Source organism: Brassica oleracea, chromosome C3 (genome assembly GCF_000695525.1).
Source record: "Brassica oleracea var. oleracea cultivar TO1000 chromosome C3, BOL, whole genome shotgun sequence".
Lineage (NCBI taxonomy): Eukaryota > Viridiplantae > Streptophyta > Magnoliopsida > Brassicales > Brassicaceae > Brassica > Brassica oleracea.
The window spans coordinates 53,479-75,361 of NC_027750.1; the positions used below are offsets into that span (position 1 = coordinate 53,479).

The 21,883-nt window shown below is 35.8% G+C and overlaps 4 protein-coding genes, 1 long non-coding RNA gene and 1 pseudogene across 6 annotated transcripts; 5 read left to right on the forward strand and 1 right to left on the reverse strand.

The window, feature by feature from the left end:
• The first annotated feature begins 1,039 nt into the window (after positions 1–1,039).
• On the forward strand, positions 1,040–2,724 carry LOC106333426 (B3 domain-containing transcription factor NGA3-like). The gene is made up of 2 exons (XM_013771868.1): positions 1,040–1,078; positions 1,207–2,724. Exon 2 carries the CDS (start codon positions 1,486–1,488, stop codon positions 2,545–2,547), a length of 1,062 nt encoding a protein of 353 aa, XP_013627322.1. The 5' UTR covers positions 1,040–1,078; positions 1,207–1,485; the 3' UTR covers positions 2,548–2,724.
• Positions 2,725–5,137: 2,413 nt separating this feature from the next.
• Positions 5,138–7,527, forward strand: LOC106329194 (annotated as a pseudogene).
• A 551-nt stretch (positions 7,528–8,078) lies between these two features.
• LOC106331880 (cytochrome c oxidase assembly protein COX11, mitochondrial-like) lies at positions 8,079–9,932 on the forward strand. The gene is made up of 8 exons (XM_013770312.1): positions 8,079–8,205; positions 8,329–8,447; positions 8,560–8,860; positions 8,975–9,027; positions 9,139–9,211; positions 9,316–9,420; positions 9,509–9,589; positions 9,702–9,932. The coding sequence occupies exons 2-8, from the start codon at positions 8,377–8,379 to the stop codon at positions 9,858–9,860; spliced, it is 843 nt and encodes a 280-aa protein (XP_013625766.1). The 5' UTR covers positions 8,079–8,205; positions 8,329–8,376; the 3' UTR covers positions 9,861–9,932.
• Positions 9,933–11,924: 1,992 nt separating this feature from the next.
• Positions 11,925–13,379, forward strand: LOC106334386 (putative pentatricopeptide repeat-containing protein At1g02420). The gene has a single exon (XM_013772674.1). The coding sequence runs from the start codon at positions 11,925–11,927 to the stop codon at positions 13,377–13,379; it is 1,455 nt and encodes a 484-aa protein (XP_013628128.1).
• A 3,953-nt stretch (positions 13,380–17,332) lies between these two features.
• Positions 17,333–19,158, reverse strand: LOC106332418. 2 transcript variants are annotated; one of them, XR_001268084.1, is made up of 5 exons: positions 18,816–19,158; positions 18,608–18,680; positions 18,109–18,358; positions 17,878–18,012; positions 17,333–17,723 (listed from the first exon to the last, which is right to left on the reverse strand). It is a non-coding gene; the product is annotated as an uncharacterized LOC106332418 (long non-coding RNA). The 2 variants fall into 2 exon arrangements; XR_001268083.1 differs by having other exon boundaries at positions 18,619–18,680; positions 18,816–19,155.
• A 955-nt stretch (positions 19,159–20,113) lies between these two features.
• On the forward strand, positions 20,114–21,607 carry LOC106333941 (ABC transporter B family member 11-like). Its single transcript, XM_013772321.1, has 5 exons — positions 20,114–20,410; positions 20,487–20,541; positions 20,660–20,838; positions 20,943–21,164; positions 21,240–21,607. The coding sequence occupies exons 1-5, from the start codon at positions 20,279–20,281 to the stop codon at positions 21,480–21,482; spliced, it is 831 nt and encodes a 276-aa protein (XP_013627775.1). The 5' UTR covers positions 20,114–20,278; the 3' UTR covers positions 21,483–21,607.
• The last annotated feature ends 276 nt before the right edge of the window (positions 21,608–21,883 follow it).

Here is a 21,883-nt window from a genome sequence, read left to right on the forward strand (position 1 = left end):
AATTCCGACGGAATTCCGACGGAAAAGGCTAGTTCGTCGGAATTTCCTCGGAATTTTGTAAAATCCCCCAACGGCTCTCCAACGGCTATAATATTTCCTCGGAATTCATCGGTTTTTTCCGAGGAACACATTTTTCCTCGGAATTTCCTCGGAATATTCTGACGGACTGATGTTTCCTCGGAATTCCGTCGGTTTATTCCGAGGAAACTCAATTTTGTGTTTCCTCAGAATTTTCTCGGAAATTCCTCGGGATATTCCGAGGATTTCATTTTCCGTCGGAATGTCCGTCAGAATACCGCTGTTTTCTTGTAGTGTTCATTTTCTGATGTGTAATATATACATATATATAAACAGGAATCTATACATATATAAACAGAGACCACTTTCACTAGTGCTAAGTGCCAACTTACAAAATTTAAACATAGACTCAAATTTCTTTAATTAGTGCGAAAGAACAACAATTTGTCACTAAAACAAAATTTTAATACAAATACCAAATCGCCTGATTTTTCCACAACAATAATACAAAAAAAAAAAAATACTCAGTCTAATACAAAAAGAGAAGATTAACGGAATCTCGAACAATAGTTATAGCACTTCGTGGACAACGACAAACGCATGTACATATTTGAAATTTCAGTATAAAGAGCCAACTCGAAGCCTAATGAAAAGGACAAGAAGCTCACATGACCCGAACCATATCATTCATGGGCCCCTACGCAATACACGGTACTAATCTCTCTCTCTCTCGCTAAGCCTTGAAACTCTGTTAAGAACTAATCTCAAGCCACCATTTTTCCTCCATCCTCTAAAGAGATAGAAAGAGAGATCCTCTAGTTTGGTAAGAACGCAATTTGAGTTCCAAGTCCCGATTGGCTTTAATTTTTCTCTTTCATTGGTTTCATTTGAGAGTCATCAACGAGAAGATAATTTATATATACAGTTTGGTTTCGATTCTAGGGTTTTCATATTCCTCTAATTTTTTTTGGTCAAAGAAGAAAAGGAAAGAACCAACCGAACCAAGAAGAGAAAAGAAAATTTCAAGTTCAGCATCTCTCTCTCTCTCTTATATTATAAGGTGAGACCACACCGGCCAGAACTTTAATTTTCTTCTTCATCTATACCCCCTTTTATAATTGTGTGGTTGGATTTTCGTTTCGTTTGGTCTTTTAATTAAATACCATCTATCTAATATGTATGTTGAAGATCTCGAGTTGACCTATCAGCAGCAATGACTATGAACAACAACATCAACAATTCATCAGTTCAACTAGAACAACAAGAGAGATGTTTATCCTTCATGAAGATTCACTAAGACCCATCTCAAGACAAAGGAAGAAAGAGTAATCTTGATGAAGAAACACTAATTAAGACCCAACTCAAAAATTTCAAGACAAGAGTAGCAAGAGTTTGGCAAGAACAACAACAAAGAAGGTTCAATTTTGATTCAAGAAACCATCTTATAAATCAAGGTTTCTCCATCTCATGGATCTATCCTTAGCTCCGGCAACAAACTCCGACCAAGAACAAGACAGAGACAAAGAATTAAACTCCAACATCGGAGCAAGCAGTACCTCCGGAACCGGAAACGACAGCAACTTCCCGATGATGATGACGATACCGCAGCCGGAGAAAGAACACATGTTCGACAAAGTGGTAACACCAAGCGACGTCGGAAAACTCAACCGACTAGTAATACCTAAACAACACGCGGAGAGGTATTTTCCACTAGACTCATCAAACAGCCAAAACGGCACGCTGTTGAATTTCCAAGACAGAAACGGCAAGATGTGGAGATTCCGTTACTCGTACTGGAACTCTAGCCAGAGCTACGTGATAACCAAAGGATGGAGCCGTTTCGTCAAAGAGAAAAAGCTCGACGCTGGAGACATCGTCTCTTTCCAGCGAGGGATCGGAGATGAGTCCAAAAGATTGAAACTATACATCGATTGGAGGCATAGACCCAACATGATGACCGTCATTCAAACACATAATCAGTTTGGTAACTTCGGTTTTAACTTCAATCTTCCGACCACTTCTCAATGTTTCAACAGATTCCATCCATTGCCGGAATATAATACCGTTCCCATTCACCGGAGCTTGAACCACCAACGTTCTTATTATAATAACAATCATGGTCAAGAGTTTGTAGGGTATGGTTATGGGAATTTAGCTGGAAGGTGTTACTACACGGGCGGCTCACCGTTTGACCAAAGAAGCATTGTTGGATCAGAGCCGTTGGTTATTGAGTCAGTACCTGTAGTTCCCGGGAGATTAACTCCGGTGATATTGCATCCGCTTCCTCCTCCTTCTATGGAGGGTAAGAGACTAAGGCTCTTTGGGGTGAATATGGAATGTGGTAATAATGACAATAATCAACAAGAAGAGTCTTGGGTGTTGCCACGTGGCGAAATGGGTGCTTCTTCTTCTTCAGCTCTGCGACTCAATTTATCTAGTGATCATGATGATGAGGATGATGATGGTGATGGTGATGGTGATGGTGATGATCAGTTTGCTAAAAAAGGGAAGTCTTCTCGCTTTCTCTAGACTTTAATCCATGAAGAGTCTCATCATCCTCTTCTTTTTAATATCTCTTTATTTTATTTCATTAGTTGATCTTCCAAAAGGAATTAGATCCCAGCTAGTGAATGGGAAGAAAATACGATCTTCATTGTTTGTTTGTTTTTTGGTTATGAGTTTTGTTTTCTACATGTTTCTTGATGTTCATCACTAGGGTTTTGTCGCCACGTTGAAATCGCATCTTTTTCATTTCGTATATAAATATATGTGATTGTCATAAAATAACATGTTCACATGTCTTACACTGTCTCTAACTATCCCCATACTATCATTAATGAATCTTTGTTTAGTCATCGTCTTCATAAATTCTATACTAGCCTTAATTACTACTTGGCACTGTGAACTGCCTTTTGGCTTTAGCTATAGCATTTCGTCAATAAAATATCACCTTTTTCTTTTTATAAGATTTTAGTATAGGTTGAGTTTGCAACTCATGCGTGGGAAAAAGCTTATAAATTTCATGATTTGTACTCTCTATGCCTATCTCCCTAGCTACACTGACAAAGTGTTTCATGGTACATTCTAAGCTAATGGGCAGGTCCAAAGAAGCCTCTCTTTTTCTCTCTCTAACGGTCCTATTTTATTTGTTTGGTTACTCTTGTAATTTTTGTTCGGTTAAAGAGATTTTGCAGGTTATGGGCAGAGAAAATAAATAGAAGCTACCTATGGAAGAAGGTATAATAATTCAATTTATAATACATATATAGAACAAAGGTATGGTATGTGTTCGCATTGTTTGACTTTTTATGATCACATAGTCATTTAAGTTCTCAGCCATTTTTTACTTATTCTAGATTATTGTTTTGTTGTTAACCGTTGGTTGATAATATCTTTGTTTGGTTTGGATTGTAAGTTGAAGTGATTTTTACCAAATCAGGTATGTCTGTAGATCTCATAAACTCATAAGTTCTTTTAGGAGGCTAGATCACCAAATCATTTATCAGTTACTATATATATACATTTATACATATGCCTCTGAATAAATGCATACGTAGTTTACACATGTATAATTGTATAAATAGTTTGATGAGTAATAGTTTATGTGGCATTTTTGCATGCAGTCCTTAGAGAATATGATTTCCGTCCTAAGATTCTCAATAAATTATAGCAATATTCATTCGTTGAATATACATGCTTATAGTTTCTATACAACTACGTACTAGTTTCTTGACTACATAACTTTGTACATGAATTAATTATCGTAAGAAAATGATCATATTTACACTTAATATGGTAGCTTAAAGTTCTGAGATCATGCTTCGTGTACTTTTCTATACATTTTGTGGGCATGCCTGCTACTATATGTATGCCTACATATACATCTAGGTACAAATCCATGTATGCGCACACACATTAAGGTAAATTATTTTTTTATATAGTCTGTATATATATAGTAGATAAGTGTTAAAACTTTTTTGCATGAAAGATCATATATATTTACACTTAACATGGTAGCTTAAAGTTCTGGTATCACTTAAGCATCAAATACTCAAACAGTAATGGATGGTTAATCTAGATGTTCGCCTTAGGAATTGAACCCAAAGATTTTTCATATTGTAATAAGTCTAGATAAGTAGTTGTACGTGTAAGAATAAAGAGAATAAATGACATGCTATAATTATTGTTAAATAAAATAAATAATTCATCCTCTCATTAGATTCCTAACCTAAAAGAGACTGCAAATATGTAGGCCAGTTAGGGTTTTTGTAGGCACGATTGATGGGTTCTTCCCTTTCTTACAAGTTTTTCAAATAAAAGTAATAATTTACAATTCAATTCAACTTTTAAGATATTTTTTTAGCAAAAAAAAAAAAAAAATTTAATATATCATGTCATTATATACTGGTTAAGCCTCATTTCTAAAACTTGTATTTTGGGAGGCATGTTAATGCCTGCTGTTAATTATATTAAATCCTTTGTCAGTTTGTTCACTTGTTGTGAGTGTAGAAATCGAAGATGTATAAATCCAGTTCTTCTATTTAACCCAACCAAATAAATTTCATAATGGTGGAAATGCGATATATTTGTTAGTTTACAAAACGTATACAAGGCAAATAATCATGAGTTATATATCAACAAAAGAAAGTCAAGACAAAGATAGTAGCATTACGAAAAGCACTAGATTACGTCTGGTGGACGTTCCCATTAACTTGAGAATGTAACGTTAAATAGGTTCTTCTTCTTCTGCTGTTTAGCTTCTGTTTTTAAATTTCCCGCATCTTCTTTCTCTGTTTCCTCTTTGTAAACGACAACATTGTAACCTCCTTTCAGAAAATGGTAATTTTAACATTTTACCCAAAAAAAACTACACATTAAAGCATGTGACCTAGAATTTTAGAAATACGTTTACAAGTCCACAAGTTGAAATGAACAAAGACTTAACAAAAAGTAGGTCCGTGATAGGGCCCATATAGATGACAAGTCATATAGCATGAATCTGGCGGAACCTCTTAATCAAGGGCGTATTATAATAATGGTTGGTGGAATAAACTGAATGGCCAAGATCTCTCTCTTCCTTGGAATAAAATAAATTAAATGATGTGTCATTTTCAAGCCCCTTCTCTTCTTTTTTCTTTTTTTTAGAAAAGAGATCATCTTTGAATTGAATACTTTTTATCGAAAAAAAGTCTCTGGGCAAATCATTGCAACTGAATTAGCAGAGGAGGAGGAGGGGAGGGGAGGGGAGGGGAGATTCATGGCTGAACATCATCATCGCATCAGAGTCTACTTAGCCTCTGCTATCTTACTTTTAGCGGTTATTAATACGGTACATCTTCTTAATTTCTCTATCATCATCGTCCTGTTTTTCTTACGAAGATCCAGACTTGGTGGTGCCTTTTCCGTCTGGGAGTGATCCTTCGGTTTTTGGATTTGATCTGCCTTTTGTTTTGGGTTTTGACTCTTTGTTTAAAAAAAAAGGATTCAAACTTCTGTGGATCGCGTCTCACATTTTAGCAGTGTATCATAAGTAAAGTCTTTTGACTTTTTTTTTTTTTTTTTAATTCAGGGAATTGCAGCAGAAAATCTTTCCCAGCAGAAGCTAACTTCGCGAATTCTTCAGGTTTTTTTTTTAAATCTAAATCCAAAAGCCCCCATTTTCACTACTCTGCCTCAACCCTTTGTTTAGATATGTTTGATGCGTTGATCTACTTTTTTTTGTAGAATGAGATTGTGCAGGAAGTCAATGAGAATCAATTGTGAAGGAAGTCAATGAGAATCCAAACGCTGGATGGACAGCTGCTTTCAATGATCGCTTTGCTAACTCCACCGTCAGTTTCTTACATCTTTCTCATTTATAGATACATACTAACGCTTATGATTGTTCCTCAAACTTGACTTCTCTCTTTTGTTTTCCTTTTTTTTTTTGTATATGTATTATCAGGTTGCAGAGTTTAAGCGCCTCCTCGGTGTCAAACCAACACCTAAGAACGAATTCTTAGGTGTACCTGTTGTAAGCCATGACATCTCTCTCAAGCTTCCTAAAGAATTTGACGCTAGAACTGCTTGGTCTCAGTGCTCCAGCATTGGAAGGATCCTAGGTCAGTCAATTATCTCTCTCTCTCTCTCTCTCTCTCTCTTTATTTCTTTCTTTTAAAACATGATATACTGACTTGAATCTTCTTATGCTTTCTATCAAATTCCCTCCCTCCTCGGTTATAGATCAGGTAAAAAAACACTCTACATTTTAGTGGAATTTATACTAAACTATGCGTTTAGAGATTCATTAAAAAAACATTCTTTTGAGGCGTTCTTGCTGGGCATTTGGGGCTGTAGAGTCACTGTCTGACAGGTTCTGCATCAAATATAACATGGTAACACCAATGCCTAGCCAAAAACACTGATGATTGCATTCCATCTTTCTCTTCAAAAAGATTCTACTTGCGTTCCCTCCCATGTGCAGAATATATCTTTATCTTGATATATATTGAAATGGTTGATATATTTATCGAATGTTTGCAATGTTGTTTGGTTTCCTCCTCAAGTGTGATCCATACTTTGACAATACTGGATGCTCTCACCCGGGATGTGAACCCGCTTACCCTACACCAAAATGTGTGAGGAAATGTGTTAGTGGAAACCAGCTTTGGCGTGAATCAAAACACTATGGTGTTAGCGCCTACAAAGTCAGACATGACCCTCAAGACATTATGGCTGAAGTTTACAAAAACGGACCTGTTGAGGTTGCCTTTACCGTTTATGAGGTTAGTTACAAAAAGTTTTTTAAGATTTGATCAAACATGGTGATTGTTATATGGAACTCCATATTCTCATGAATCTTTTTGTTTCCACTAGGACTTTGCGCATTACAAATCTGGAGTGTACAAGCACAAAACAGGTGCAAACATTGGAGGTCATGCTGTCAAGCTTATATTGGCTGGGGAACTTCTGATGATGGCGAAGATTATTGGGTATGATATCCACTTTTGAAACACACTCTCTTATCAGTTTTCTATTGGCCGGAGACTTGCTGACATTCTTTTTGAATTGTTACACCAGTTACTTGCAAATCAATGGAACCGAAGCTGGGGTGATGTAAGTAACTCTTCTCTCCAATCAAACTTATTTTTACTTGTGATCTTTTCAAGGTCCTTGCATTACATTCAAGAATCCAGAGGGAACACACCAAATCTGACGTCTATGTGTAATTATATTTCAGGATGGTTACTTCAAGATCAAGAGAGGAATGAACGAATGTGGAATCGAACACGGTGTTGTAGCCGGTTTGCCTACAGACAGGAACGTCTTTAATGGTATTAATACATCAGATGATGTTCTAGTTTCCTCATTTTAAAACTAAAAATCAGAAAACAAAAGACGTGTCTCTGTCTCGACACTCTCTGTAATATATGTAATTTGCTTCCTTTCCAATGAAAAGAATCAAAAGACTTCAATAAACCCAAACAAAAGTATATTAACTACGAAATATACCCTTTTAGCTTTTGTTCATGTTCAGTTTTACATGTTTACATATTAATTTATACCGTTTTCATTCTGCACAATGCATGTGTGGATACTTGAGGAGGTTGCTCTCGGTTTACTAGATTGCTCCCAGTAGTATTAGGAACTTGTTGCATAAAAACCTCCTTCAGTTGGTCGTAAGTTCCAATAAAACTCCACCAGTACAAGATATACCGGTTCGTACAAGGATTACAATTCTTGACCATCGATTAGTTTTGATCTAATGGTTTAAAATGCATTTTTTTCTTTACTTTCTCTTTTTTATTTGACGTCTTTTTCTCCTCTTCTCTTTCCTTCGAGAGTTCTTTACGGTTTCAGATCTTCTTCATCTCTCTCACTTTCTGTCGCGAAAAGATAAACAAGAGAGATTCATACATGGGCTTACAATTATGCCACCAATAATTTCATCTGCACTGTTCTATTGATGTTGTATATCTTCCTAATTGGGCCATCTGCATAACAAAGTGGGCTTAGAATTAAATTGGACGCATGTGAACAAAAATCGAAAAGAATGGGATTATCTTTTCTTTAGACAGCAGACAAGTCGTTGTTTGAATAGTTGGCTTTATTGTGTTTATTATGATTTCATTTCATGCGACGTCTTTGATATATCTCAACCGCCAACGAAATCGAGACGACACAAGAACGCCGTTCGTTCGTTAACCGGTAAGTCTTCTTCCTATTTTGATACACTCTTCGTGGCATCGTTGATTCGATCACGATTGGGAAATGGACAAAACAAGTTTAGTTTTCAAAGTAATGTTTTCTGAGTTCGTGTTTCTCGTGCAGATTCGTATTTTTGTGGTGTCGATCGATTGAAACCATTCCGATTCGGCCATGTCATGGTCCAAGGCATGTAGAGGGACTCGATTTTCTTCATATTTAGAGAACATTCATCGAACATCGAGGTAAAATGACCCCCCCTGAAATGCATATTAACTGTTTGTTGAAATTCCTCAGCGAAAGTAAGATTCGTATTGAATTAAGAGTTAATTAAGCTTGTGAGAGATGCCTGTGTAGGACTGTGCCTCTTGTTCCCTGCTCTCGTTATGGAGCTTGTAATGTCAATCAGCATAATCTCCTAAGCAAGAGAGAGCTTTGGGGAAGCTCATCTTCGTTTTCTCACTCTAAATCCATGTTACTTGGTGTTGCTCATCGCCACTATTCTACTCGCTCGATAACAGAATCCAAATCGAAGAAAATGCTCTACTATCTCACTGCCGTTGTCTTTGGCATGGTTGGCCTAACTTACGCTGCTGTGCCTTTGTATAGAACATTCTGCCAAGCTACTGGTTATGGAGGTAATGTTCAACGCAAAGAGGTATATTTTTATATATACAAGTCAACCATTTCTCTATTCCTTTCACAATTATTCTTAGTCTCTGTCCTAATCTTTGCTCCACTGTTTTTTTTTTTGGAACTCATGCTACTACAGACTGTCGAGGAGAAGATTGCTAGACATTCAGAATCTGGCACCGTCACTGAAAGGTGGTGTTAAGGGACCCATTCATAAACCGTCTTCTTTTTGGTAATATGTGTGTATGGTGAAGGTGCTAGCTTATTATAATCACACGCTGTCACTTTTTGTCTCGGAAACAGGGAGATTGTGGTGCAGTTCAATGCTGATGTTGCAGATGGGATGCAGTGGAAGTTCACTCCAACTCAAAGAGAGGTTTAGACTTTATATATAAGTCGTCAACAAGAGGATTGTGATTTGTTAATGTAGGTGTGTGTGTTTAAACTGATATGTCTTGTGGTTTTGGAATTGTCTTATAGGTTAGAGTAAAGCCTGGAGAAAGCGCACTCGCCTTTTACACTGCTGAAAACAAAAGTTCAGCCCCAATAACCGGAGTCTCCACATACAATGTCACTCCCATGAAGGTATATATAATATTTTAGCCTCGGTGAATCGACTATCAAGTATCAACTTCCCTTAATACATCTTTTCATTGGTTCTCGGAACACACAGGCAGGGGTTTATTTCAACAAGATACAGTGTTTTTGCTTTGAGGAACAGCGACTTCTTCCTGGAGAACAGATTGACATGCCGGTGACTAGCCTTTTCTTCTTGGCTCTGCTTGATATTCCTTGAGCAAAATCAAATAGCCCACTAAGACCTTCTTCTTTCTCTTTTCGTTGTAAAAACTTGGGGGGTTTGGCAGGTGTTCTTCTACATTGATCCTGAGTTTGAGACTGATTCAAGAATGGACGGAATCAACAACTTGATATTGTCTTACACGTTCTTCAAAGTGTCCGAGGAAACTACTACTACAGATTCAGTCGACAATAAAAGCTCTGTTCCAGTTCAAGAAACCAATTAAAGATTGCATGCTTTTTTGAAGTGAAACTAATGCAAGAAAAATAAAGAGTCTCCCTCCTTCAGTTTAAAAAAATAAAATTCCATAATGGGAAAATTGTTTGTTAGTAATTTGTTTTGTGCTTCAGCTGTGTTGTAGGAGACAACGAAACATATGATATTATTATATTGAATATTTGCTTGAACAAAATCAAATATACAACATAAAACTAGTTTTCCAAATCAATTTAGACCGATTTGCGCACAAAATATAGAAAGATTCAGTAATTTGCGTGAATGGAAAAACAGGTGGTCCAATGCCAGACCCAACTTCTGCTAGCGAGAAAATACTGTGATGCCCCTATAACTTCTTTCTTTAACATTACGAAGAGAAGTTGTGTAATGATTACATGCATGTAATCATGAGTAATTCTATACATATATAACCCGTTTATATTTGTGTTCTCTCCCTCCCTCTCTCTCTCACACACGCTCATGTTATTCTTTGTCTTTTACATGTTCTGGTTGATCTCTTCTTCTTTGCATGTCTAAATCTCAGTATTTTTTTGTAAATTTCAAAAAAAAAAAATTCAATTCAATCCAATCCAAGAACTTTTCTCTTTATCCGGACATTGTTATTTAGAATTTTTCAATCAGCATTTGATTATCACTATAGACTCAAACTCGTAGATTATTCTCATATCTAATAAGTTAAATAGTGTATTTTAATTATCTGGATATCATAATTGTTGGTTGAACTTTTTTATCAATTGTCGGCTAACTTAAATAATTATGTAGACATTATTGTTAGTTAGATTTTTTTATCAATGGTCGGCTAACTCAAAGTCGTAGATTATTCTCGTAACTTAATGTATATCAATTTTTCAGATGTCATTATTGTTATTTGGATATTTTGATTAGTATCCGGTTATTATAACTAGCCTTGATGATGAGGGAAAGAGCACGAATGAAAACATATACGCCATTGTAACTCAGAGGTCGTAATTGTAGTCTTCTTGATCCAAAATATGCAATAACATATAATTGAAAGCATTGTTACCTGGATAAAACTTTTTAAGTATAACTAATTATTTTATTAGCCACAACCACAAAGAAGCAAGACGAAGAGTTTTACACTATGATTCTGTCTCTTCTTGAGCAAATTCAAAATCAAAGCTTTGCTCTTTCCTCTTTCCTCTTTTTCAAAATTACTTTCTTTTGTTTGTTTGTTCGCTTTCCATAGATGAATCAAAGAATGAAAGATTTTACTTTTTTTTAAAGGCTTAGATTTCTAGGTTCAAGAGAGAGAAAGAAGAAATACGATGGAGTTTCGAACAGAAGAAAGACAAAAGAATAATTTAGATAGATATATATGTTTTGATTATGTTGGATAGGGACAAAATGGCAATTAAAAAAAAAATAGATATCACTTATCTTTCTCATCTAGTGGTTGGAAGTTTGGTTGTGTCGGGGGAGATCTCAATGGTTTGAGAAAGACCTCCGTCATGTTGTAAAAGCAAGGTAAATAGGTGGTTTCGGTGGAGGCTCTGCGGGTATCTGAGCTCCGGCGAAACGAGCGGTCCGGCGATCTCTTCCGGTTTCTTCCGGAGTCGATGAAGGGCAAGTTGAGGCGGAGAAACGCATGCCGGTCTGAATGGTGTAGATCATCCCCGTGTCTCTTCCTCTGCTTCCTTGTTTCTCTCATGGGCCTTGATCGTCCGGTTTTGTAAGGTTGGGCCGAGGGGCCGTCTAAGTTGTTTGGGGCTTCGGCCGTATGTTGTAGCCCGTTTATGTTTGGGCCTTTGGTGTTTCTGTTGTATCTGGGAGTGACCCATTTGATTTTAATAATATAAACCTGATGGAAAAAAAAAAAAGATGTGGGATAGAGAGAGAGAGAAAGAAGTATTTTTGAGACGATCGGATTTGGTTGAAAAAAACAAGTCGAACGAGTAACGGGCCACAGGTTTGATGAGAAAGTAAATTGGGCTTTTCTAGATTTGTTCAAATCTCTCTCTCTCTCTCTGGTTGTCGGTAGGGTTTAACTTGGATCATCATCTTCTCCTCCTCCATTCCATTCCATTCCTTGCTGATGATACTCAAGCGGCAGTGTGCTTCTGGCGTTCCCAGTCTCGGTCTCTCTACATCATTTCTTCACAGTGTGGCAATAGATTCTTCGGATGCGAAGCTCGTGCCTAACGATGACTCGGAAGCTGTTTACCGGATGATCAATGGCTCAAATGTGCAAGGAGAGTTGAAGGAATCGTTGAGCTCCAGTGGAATCCACTTGTCAAAGGACTTAATCGATAGGGTTTTAAAAAGAGTGAGGTTCAGTCACGGAAACCCTCTTCAAGCCCTGGAGTTGTATAGGTACGCTGGTGCTCACTCCTCCTTTTCCCTCGACACGATGCTCTATATCCTCGGTAGAAATCGAAAGTTCGATCAGATCTGGGATGTTTTGATTGAAGCTAAGCGAAAGGATCGGTCTTTGATTACCCCTAGGACGATGCAAGTGGTTTTAGGTAGAGTCGCTAAGCTGTGTTCCGTTAGACACACCGTTGAGTCCTTCTGGAAGTTTAAGAGATTGGTGCCTCATTTATTCGACACTAGTGCTTCTTTCAATGCTCTCTTGAGAACTCTTTGCCAAGAGAAGACTATGACCGATGCTAGGAATGTCTATCACTCTTTGAAGCATCAGTTTCACCCCGACTTGCACACTTTTAACATTCTTTTGTCCGGCTGGAGATCATCCGAAGATGCTGAAGCTTTCTTCCAGGAAATTACGAAAGAAAAGGGCCTCAAACCTGATGTCGTTACCTACAACTCCTTGATTGATGTGTATTGCAAGGACAGAGAGATGGATAAAGCTTACAAGCTGATTGATCAGATGCGTGAGGAGGATGTTACTCCTGATGTTATAACTTACACTACCATTATAGGCGGTTTGGGGTTAATAGGCCAGCCTGATAAAGCTCGCCAGGTTTTGAAGGAAATGAAGGAGTATGGATGTTATCCTGACGTTCCTGCTTATAACGCTGCTATAAGAAACTATTGCATAGCCAGGAGGCTTGGGGATGCAGATAAGTTGGTGGATGAGATGGTGAAGAAAGGTTTGTCTCCCAACGCCACTACTTATAATCTGTTTTTCCGTGTTCTGTCTCTATCTAATGATTTGGGACGGTCTTGGGAGCTGTATGTGAGAATGTTGGGGAATGGGTGTTTGCCAAACACTCAGTCTTGTATGTTCTTGATTAAGATGTTTAAGAGACACGAGAAAGTGGATATGGCGTTGCGGTTGTGGGAAGATATGGTGGTTAAAGGTTTTGGTTCTTATAGTTTGGTTTCGGATGTGCTTTTGGATTTGCTTTGTGATTTGGCTAAGGTAGACGAGGCTGAGAAATGTTTGCTTGAGATGGTTGAGAAGGGACATAGACCGAGTAATGTCTCTTTTAAAAGGATCAAGTTGTTGATGGAGCTAGCAAATAAGCACGAAGAGCTTAGTAATTTGAAACAGAAGATGGTTGTTTTCACTACAGAGATTCAGTGATGAAAGCAGGACATTCTTCCAGTGTTTTTCAAGAGCCAGTTGAGTCCTTCATGTATAATGCCATTGTACTTGGCCGAGTCTTTTTTGTTCAAGTCTATCAGATGAAGTCGAGGAACCATTGTTAGAGTTTAGGAGTTTTGCTGAGGTAGGTACTGAAGAAGAAGATGACGATCATAACATTTTCCGAGAAGAAGAAGATGGATGAGGCAAAGATGAAAAAGTTGCCGACGTTTGGATTCTACTGAAACAAGCAGCGGATTGGTGGTTAAAACTGTACCAGACGCTCTTGATGGCATCTTTTTGCTCTTATAGAGAGAGAGAGAGTTTTCGAACTAATCAAATGGTAAACATAGATTTTATGTAGTTTTGATTTGCCAAAGAGAACAGACTCTTCAGGACCAATCTCACTGTCTCCTGGTTTCTTCTTTTAAATGTTACTACACTTCACAAAGTTTGTTTTGCGTGACTTTTAGGTTCTTGTTTGGTTTGTTTGGTTCCTATTGGGGTTCAGTCAATCACGGCCAAAACTTATGGTTGTTTTTTAGTTCCTCTTTGTCTTGGTGACCTTAAACCAGAAGTTCTGTGATGAGAGAAGTAGGGAGCTCTCTAACCATATATTTACACAATAAATTTAGAATGTTTTAGATAATTTCAGATACACAACTGCCATCAGAAAAAGCAAAAGAATGTATTCAAAAAATTTAATGAAGGTAAATCGGCTGATTAGAAAAGCCACTTCGGGTGCAGGTGCAGGATGGTTGCGGTTTCAAATGTTATTAAACATTTTGTATGACTGGCACAACGTTTGAAAATTGTTGCTTTTGCGGGATATTTGTGATTGTTTGATTATAAGATATTGCAGCGGTTTAATAATAAATTACCAATATTAACATATTATAACATTATAAAAATATAAAAACATACTATTGTAATAAAATATAATAATTATCAATATAATATGATTAATAATAATATTATGTTTATTTATTTAATTTTTTAATTAGTTTAAAGTTATAATTTTAATTACATTTTTTTGAAGATTTATATTAAACTTTTGAAAGAATATTTTGTTTTGTTATATATATGTGTATATCTTTATATATGTATGTATATTAATTTTTAAATATTCTAATGAATAGTTAGTTAATTTAAAGTTTTTACAAAATAAATTATGATATTGTTTGTGAATTTAAATTAATATATAAAATATGTATATATTTTTATTTATAATATTTTCATTTTAAAATTTTAATTTTAAATTTTAAAAGAATTTGAAAAAAAAGCATATTAATTTATCCACCCGCACCCGCCTGCAAACGCTAGCTGAAACCAGCTTTTGATTTTAAAAGGTTCGGAGCGGTTTGAAACGATTTGTATCGGTTTGTATGATTATTTCGAAATGATGTCAAATCGCTACCAACCGCAAAAGATTCTCGTGTTGTAGTCAGCGTCATGTGTGATGTGTTTGTTTGAACACTGACGCAAGCAGTTACGGTGCAGTTAGTTCGAGTTGCTTTCAAGACTTGGGGGGATTTTACATTTCATGTCTATTAAGAATAAATACTCATATTAACATCTTCTAAAACCCCTCTTTACTCTTTTTCTTTTAACTGATCCCCTCTTTACTTAGTACTAGTATTTTATTTTTACTGTTACATTTACATGAAATCTTTAAGTAAGTATAGTTTCACACAAAATGATTTTTTCTACATTGTATAATGTATACTATTACTATATAGGATTCTGAGATTTTTCTTAGCTTGCATTTAATCACCCACCTGCAAATTGCAACATTTTATATTAACCTGTGATTTGAATTTCTGACATGTGATTTTTATAATTAATTATTAGATCAAATCGTTAACATTTTATATTTCCCCTGGTCTTATTAGGAGTAGTCAGCATTCAAATTTACTTTTTCGGCACATAAACATTAACTTCTATGAGGTTGGTTTGGTTACAAAGCTATGATTAACTTTTATTTTATAATTATTGGACTATCATGACATGTGTTCCTTACTACGGAAGACAATATAAACGGACGAATGATTATAATCAATCACTAATTGTATAATATAAGTCAATGCTTGAACATGGATACTAATATTTATATACATACATTATGACAATGGAGTTTATCAAAATGCCTTAGCGGCCAAGAAAATGAATGTATACACTCTTGACTTCTTGAGGGTTGATTTATGTTTTACTGCAATATATAAAGTTGACTTTTAGCTTCGTTTTCTTTTTGCTAATTAACTTTTAGCTTCGTTGCCAAGGAAGTAGCCAACTTCCTCAAAAGTGAAAATTATCTCCATCCTCTGTAATTTTCATCTTAGACCGCTTGATAATTGCAGACATAATTCAAAGCAAGTGGCTCCTTAATATGCAGAGTATTTGATCATGATTTATGTTTAAATGACTAGTGCTTTAAGAATCTTTCCCCCGGAAAAAAACAACTACTAAGAGCATTTTCAATCTCCTATATTTCTTACTCTAAACTAATGATTAAAATTTACTTTATTTTCCAATCCATAATAAAATAGAAATAGATTTAATTCATAAACAGAATAATACATTTATTTATTTTTGTTCATTATTCATTTTTTCAGTTCAAAATAAGTAGAGTTCAAGTAAACTACATTTCAGATGAAGTTACTTTAACATATAGAGTTTTATATTGCAGATACTCGAAGTGAAATCATATTTAGTATGTCCTATAGTCTAATATATATTAAAAGTTGTTTCACTTATCTCCAATCAGAATAGTTTAATTTTACAGCTAATAATTTTTGGAACTGAATTAAACATATGTATATATCATGTGTTGATCCGATAAAATTGAATTTATCGGACATATATATATGTACTAGTGATATTCCGGCGCGTATTTCGCATGTTTTATTCTTAAATGAATTACGGTTTCATATTTATTTAGCTTAATTTTGACATTTTAAATATTTTGATCTGTTTTTTTTCTGAGATTTTCTATATGTTTTTGTTTGTATTTGTTATCACACGTGTTTTCTAACATTTGTACTTATTTAATTATACTCTTTCTCGTTGTTAGTTTTAGCTGAGTGAAAGCACATCATTATCTTCGTATGAGTTTGATTATCTTTCCCTGTACATTAGTTGAAATAGGACTAATGTGTCTACAGTAGGATCTTATCTTAGATATATAAGTATTTTATATATTCAATCTGTTTTTTCTTTCATCTGTATTTTTTTTTTCTGTATGTAGTTTTATATTGTATATGTTGTTCATAGGATACAATTATAAAGATTTTAGTGCCATGTGAATTTAGATATTATACTTCATATATTTTGGTGTTCAAAGAAAAAAAGACTTCATCTATCTTTATTCATTGAATATGTAAAGTCCGGTTTCTGACATTTGATTTGATACGATAACCTTCCCTGTGTTATTTACACCATGAGTACACTTTTACAGGTTGTGGCTTATAGTAGTAACATAAGATACCATGAGTACACTTTTATAGGTTGTGGCTTGTAGTAGTAACATAAGATACATATGTTTTATAGGTTGTCACGGTGACATGTAAATATTGTTTCATAGGCTATAAAGTTGTCAAGTATCACATAAGCATGGTAACTCTTATTCCCTGTAATTTTAATGCATTTCCTCACTTGGAAACAAATCTATATATATATATGATGAAGTCACTCTCGACTTTGAATTTCTAAACTTAAGTTCGTGCACGAAATTTTTGCATCAGTATCCTAATTAATATCTTTTGAAAAAGTTGAAAGCTCTTATAGAAAAGGAAGTGAAATTTAATGGTGTAAAACTACAATACGTTTTGCGGCTTTCTTTTCAAATATTTTTTTCCTTGTCAACTTAGTTTTCTTATTGATCTTAGACCTATAATGTTTTCCAAACTCCCTTTTAGAATTGTCTATTTCCCCTCACATATTCTTGGAATCTAAAAGCAAAGCCAAAACTCACCCTTTGTGACTCAGACATCAAGTTATATATGACATTGCAGCATTACATATCAAAGATTAATAAATTATAGCTTGGAATCGAGAGAGATGGCTTAACCATAGCTTGAGAATCACAATCTCTCGTTCCTAGGTGAAGATGTTATGCAGCTGAATTCTAGGGTATATGAGTATATTCACCCATCAGAGTAGCTACATTGCAGGTTGATCGAGACAGAACATTTATTCAATCCCAAAAAAATCTCTTCTCTAAATGACGCTACATTTATCTGGTAGTAGGGATAAATGACGCAACATACATCTGGTACGGATACTTAAGCGGTGTTAAGGAACTGGGTGTAATCTAGAAAAATCATTCAGCGTCCCTTATTAGATCCGCTGCAAAGCAGAGCAAAGCACATCAAATCAACCGATGGGCGGACTTGAAACTCCAATTGTTTCAACCAAAAAGATTAGCTCGTGCTAAACTTTTGTAAATTTTGGTTCATAGGTGATATAAAGATTGATACATTGTTGGTTTCTGAAGTAATACCTGACCAGGCATGACTTCTCCATTGATCCGTACTGGTTGTAATTCCGGCATACAAACATTCCTTGTAGTGAGAATCAACGATGTCCCTTCCCTTCCAAAAGACTTGTCAGCTCCAACACTACAATGGTATGGTCCCTGATATAGATTGTTTTGTATAAACATCAAAACAGAAAATCAAAGAAGAATGAAGTAAAAACCCCTAGAAAGGGAAATGAACATCAGAGGCCTTACTATAAGATCACTTCACTGTTTTTCCCAGGAGCTTCACGAGTGTTGGAACAATCATAGTTCCTTTTGGGGAATTTTGATGGTTGGGTTGCAGGTCCAGGGAGAGTGTAAAGGTAAACCAAACAGAGATCAGTAAGCTTTGTCATTCTGATTCTATTTTACAGGAAATTTGCTAAATTTTTCGTCAACGTGTAAATAAAACAAAACGATTACCTTGGCTGTGCTTCTCATGTTCACTCCAGAACCACCAACCCTGTTTTGAAAGATCTTAGAAACCCGAAATTTAAAAGTAAAAATAAACAGAACACATAACTCTTTCTTTGTTGTTCAAGATGCAATTATCAAGCAACTAACCAGTGAGAATGACAAAAACATTGGATTTTAAAACTAAACTGCAGAAAGAGAGATGAGGAAGAAAAAGTTACTGATATTGAGTACAAAAGCCAAGAAATGGCAAAACTAATTCATTAAAGGAGAATATTGTATGGCAAAATAATCATACAGAAATGATACCGAAAGAATCTTTTTCGTTGGAGGAGCTTTTGAGCAGAGCTTAGTTTGACGACTTTGTTTCCCTGACAAAGAACAATAGATTTTGGTTAAGAACACGTTTTAAAAAGTTGTGATGAAACAAATAGCCATAACAATTATTTTGTTTCTCAATTCCCAAATTACAAAATATTGGTGAATAAGAAAAAAATGTCTCTTACAATGACTGGTTTCAGTAATCTTAAAGGAGCAAGACGATGCGCGTGAAAAATCTCTCATCTTCTGCATATATATAATCCCCTGAGAGAGCTTGATAATAAGGCATTAAAGATGATGTAGTGGGTATCGTTGAATGAAAGCCATTAGTGTAGACGTTTCTTAAATGCAGCAAAGGGAGGGGAAGCGGAACAGTAAAGTCTTGGCAGAGGAGATCGACGGCGATCTCCGTCGTATCAGGCTGATCAGGGTGGGGAGAAATGGGCTACAAATGAACGGAAAGAAGATTTGGACCAGATAATACAATTGTATAAGATTAGCCCACTACCAGAATAAGGTCAGAAAGCGAGAGTCATCTAGAAAAGTTGTACACGTGTCCAGATTTGCCCATATCATTTGGAGGACAAGGAGGAAGGAGGAGAGAGACAACTCTCCTTTATTGTATAAGATATTTGATCAGGTAAAATTATGCATATAAAGCCCTATGATATTATTTGAATGTACATAAATAGTTTAAAATTGAAAATAAAATATTTCTTCTTAGGAGGCATAAGTAGAATTTTTCTTGCGTTTGGCTCAAGGAAATAAACACATCAAAATGCATAATTATGATGCTTTTTGACCGATCTAGACGGTGAGAATTAGTTTAATGAAATCACACTCCTTGCTTCTCAAGCAAATTTTTTTCACAGAACCCAAAAAGAAGAGTTGCATAGAAAATGGCCAAAATGCTCTTGAGTTATACAAATTGGAATCTTTAAAAGAAGGAAGTTGAATAAAATAAGAACTAAATCAAGTCTTTTAACAACTTCAAGACAACTACACGGTTTTGTCTCACGTCAAGTTTTCAAAATCTTTTGCTCATCTCAGATCTTCAGGTCCGTTCTCTTTTTAACTTCTTTATTCATCTTTAATTTTCTAATTGAGTTGCGTATTAAGTATGATCCCTGAATTTTCGGGTAATACAAAACATGCGACTCTTTTCTCATAACAGACTCTGTTTCATCGGTCATAATTTCTGGGAAACTCTTTGGATTGTAATTACGAAAAAGGAACAAATTCTTTTATTTTTTCTTGCACAAGTGGGGCCTTTTGGATTTACATTGACAAACTCTTATTTTTCTCTAAAAAGGGATTCCAATTGTAAATGTTTTCTTAAATTCTCCAACTTCTCAGCATTTTCTGGTTTTTAAGAAAAAGTCAAAAGGTGCCTTCCTTTATAGTCATTCTTTCTTTTATTATATACCGTCGATCTCCATCTGTGTATTCGAACTCTTTTTCTTTTGTCTGCCAGCGCCGAAAATGAATCGTGACGGCGCCGGAGAAGGCGACTTCTGTTTCACACGAACCTTCAACTTCCAAAACTCCCAGAGAGGGAGGAGAAGAAGAGACAAAGAAGGATGAAAAGGCGAAGACAGTTCCCTTCTACAAGCTATTTGCATTTGCGGATTCATATGATGTTCTCTTGATGATATGTGGCTCAGTTGGAGCTATGGGGAACGGTGTTGGTTTGCCTCTCATGACATTGTTGTTTGGTGATCTCATTGATTCCTTTGGACAGAACCAGAACAACAAAGACATCGTTGATGTTATCTCAAAGGTTATAACCATAAAAAATATCAAAAAACTTGATTATGTTCTTGGTTTAATAAATAGATAATGCTTCCTCTTAATAGGTTTGTGTGAAATTCGTCTACCTTGGACTTGGAACACTAGGAGCAGCCTTTCTTCGTAAGCCTGCTATTTAAGCATGTTTCTCCATTGCACTTTTACAGACAACAAACAGAGAACTCAGGAACAGAAGTTTTTAACTGTAATTTTACTTCTTCTTTTTTTCTTTTTTTTGTAGAGGTGGCTTGTTGGATGATAACGGGAGAGAGACAAGCGGCGGCGAGGATAAGAAATATGTATCTGAAAACAATTCTGAGACAAGACATTGGATTCTTCGATGTGGAAACAAACACAGGGGAGGTTGTTGGTAGAATGTCTGGAGATACTGTTCTTATCCAAGACGCCATGGGTGAGAAGGTAAGCATAGAAATTTCCTCTATATATTGCGAAAAAAAGGAGGCTTATATATATAAATATAATGACTCCATCTGTTTAAAAAGTTTTGTAATTGAATATTGCAGGTAGGGAAGTTTATTCAGTTGATAGCTACGTTCATCGGTGGATTTGCTTTAGCTTTTGCTAAAGGGTGGTTACTAACATTGGTTATGTTAACTTCAATACCTCTCCTGGCAATGGCTGGTGCAGCCATGGCTATTATAGTCACTCGAGCTTCTTCTCAGGGACAAGCTGCTTATGCCAAAGCAGCTACTGTTGTTGAACAGACTATCGGTTCCATCCGAACGGTAATAAAACTCTAATTTCCTAAGCTACAATTTTTCTTAAAAAACAGACTTCAACTGAGCTTTGTTTTCTTTTAGGTTGCATCATTTACGAGAGAGAAAGAAGCGATAAACAAGTACAAAAAGTTCATAACATCGGCGTACAAATCAAGCATACAACAAGGATTCTCGACTGGTTTAGGACTGAGAATAATGTTATTCGTGTTATTCAGCAGCTATGCTTTGGCTATTTGGTTTGGTGGGAAGATGATTCTCGAAAAAGGCTATACTGGTGGCGCTGTCATCAACGTACTCATCATCTTCGTTGCCGGTGCCATGTAAGTTATTACTACACACTTACTTTCGGCTAGAAACTAGGGTTTCATTTCTCTATTTCTCGTCGATTCGTATTCTCCGGCGAACCAGTTTTCGCCGTATCGTTTCCTTGTTTCTTTCCTCTTTGTAACACGACTAAACAGTCTCTTGATCTAATAAAACGCTTCTGTTTTGACCCACCGACGAGTCCTCGTCTTTTTTCATTTACTGGTTTATTGACAAGTCTCGGTTCAAACAGTTGCTTGTCGTCTGTGAGAAATAGAGAAGATCGCTGTCGTCTGCATTTCATTACTTGGAGAAGGAGAAAAAGACGAAGAAGAAGAAGATATGCTCATTGCAGTTGCTGGTTGGTTGATTTATATTTCAATGAAAGATACCATCCATGGCTTCATTCATCAATACCACCT

Bases quoted from the DNA above. Each gene is read 5' to 3' on its own strand.
- LOC106333426 (XM_013771868.1), top strand. From the start codon at position 1,486: ATGGATCTATCCTTAGCTCCGGCAACAAACTCCGACCAAGAACAAGAC.
- LOC106331880 (XM_013770312.1), top strand. From the start codon at position 8,377: ATGTCATGGTCCAAGGCATGTAGAGGGACTCGATTTTCTTCATATTTA. The intron at 9,028-9,138 runs GTGGTGTTAAGG...TCTCGGAAACAG, and splicing joins TCTGGCACCGTCACTGAAAG to GGAGATTGTGGTGCAGTTCA. The intron at 9,421-9,508 runs GTATATATAATA...CGGAACACACAG, and splicing joins ACAATGTCACTCCCATGAAG to GCAGGGGTTTATTTCAACAA.
- LOC106334386 (XM_013772674.1), top strand. From the start codon at position 11,925: ATGATACTCAAGCGGCAGTGTGCTTCTGGCGTTCCCAGTCTCGGTCTC.
- LOC106333941 (XM_013772321.1), top strand. From the start codon at position 20,279: ATGATATGTGGCTCAGTTGGAGCTATGGGGAACGGTGTTGGTTTGCCT. The intron at 20,542-20,659 runs GTAAGCCTGCTA...TTTTTTTTGTAG, and splicing joins ACTAGGAGCAGCCTTTCTTC to AGGTGGCTTGTTGGATGATA. The intron at 20,839-20,942 runs GTAAGCATAGAA...TGAATATTGCAG, and splicing joins AAGACGCCATGGGTGAGAAG to GTAGGGAAGTTTATTCAGTT.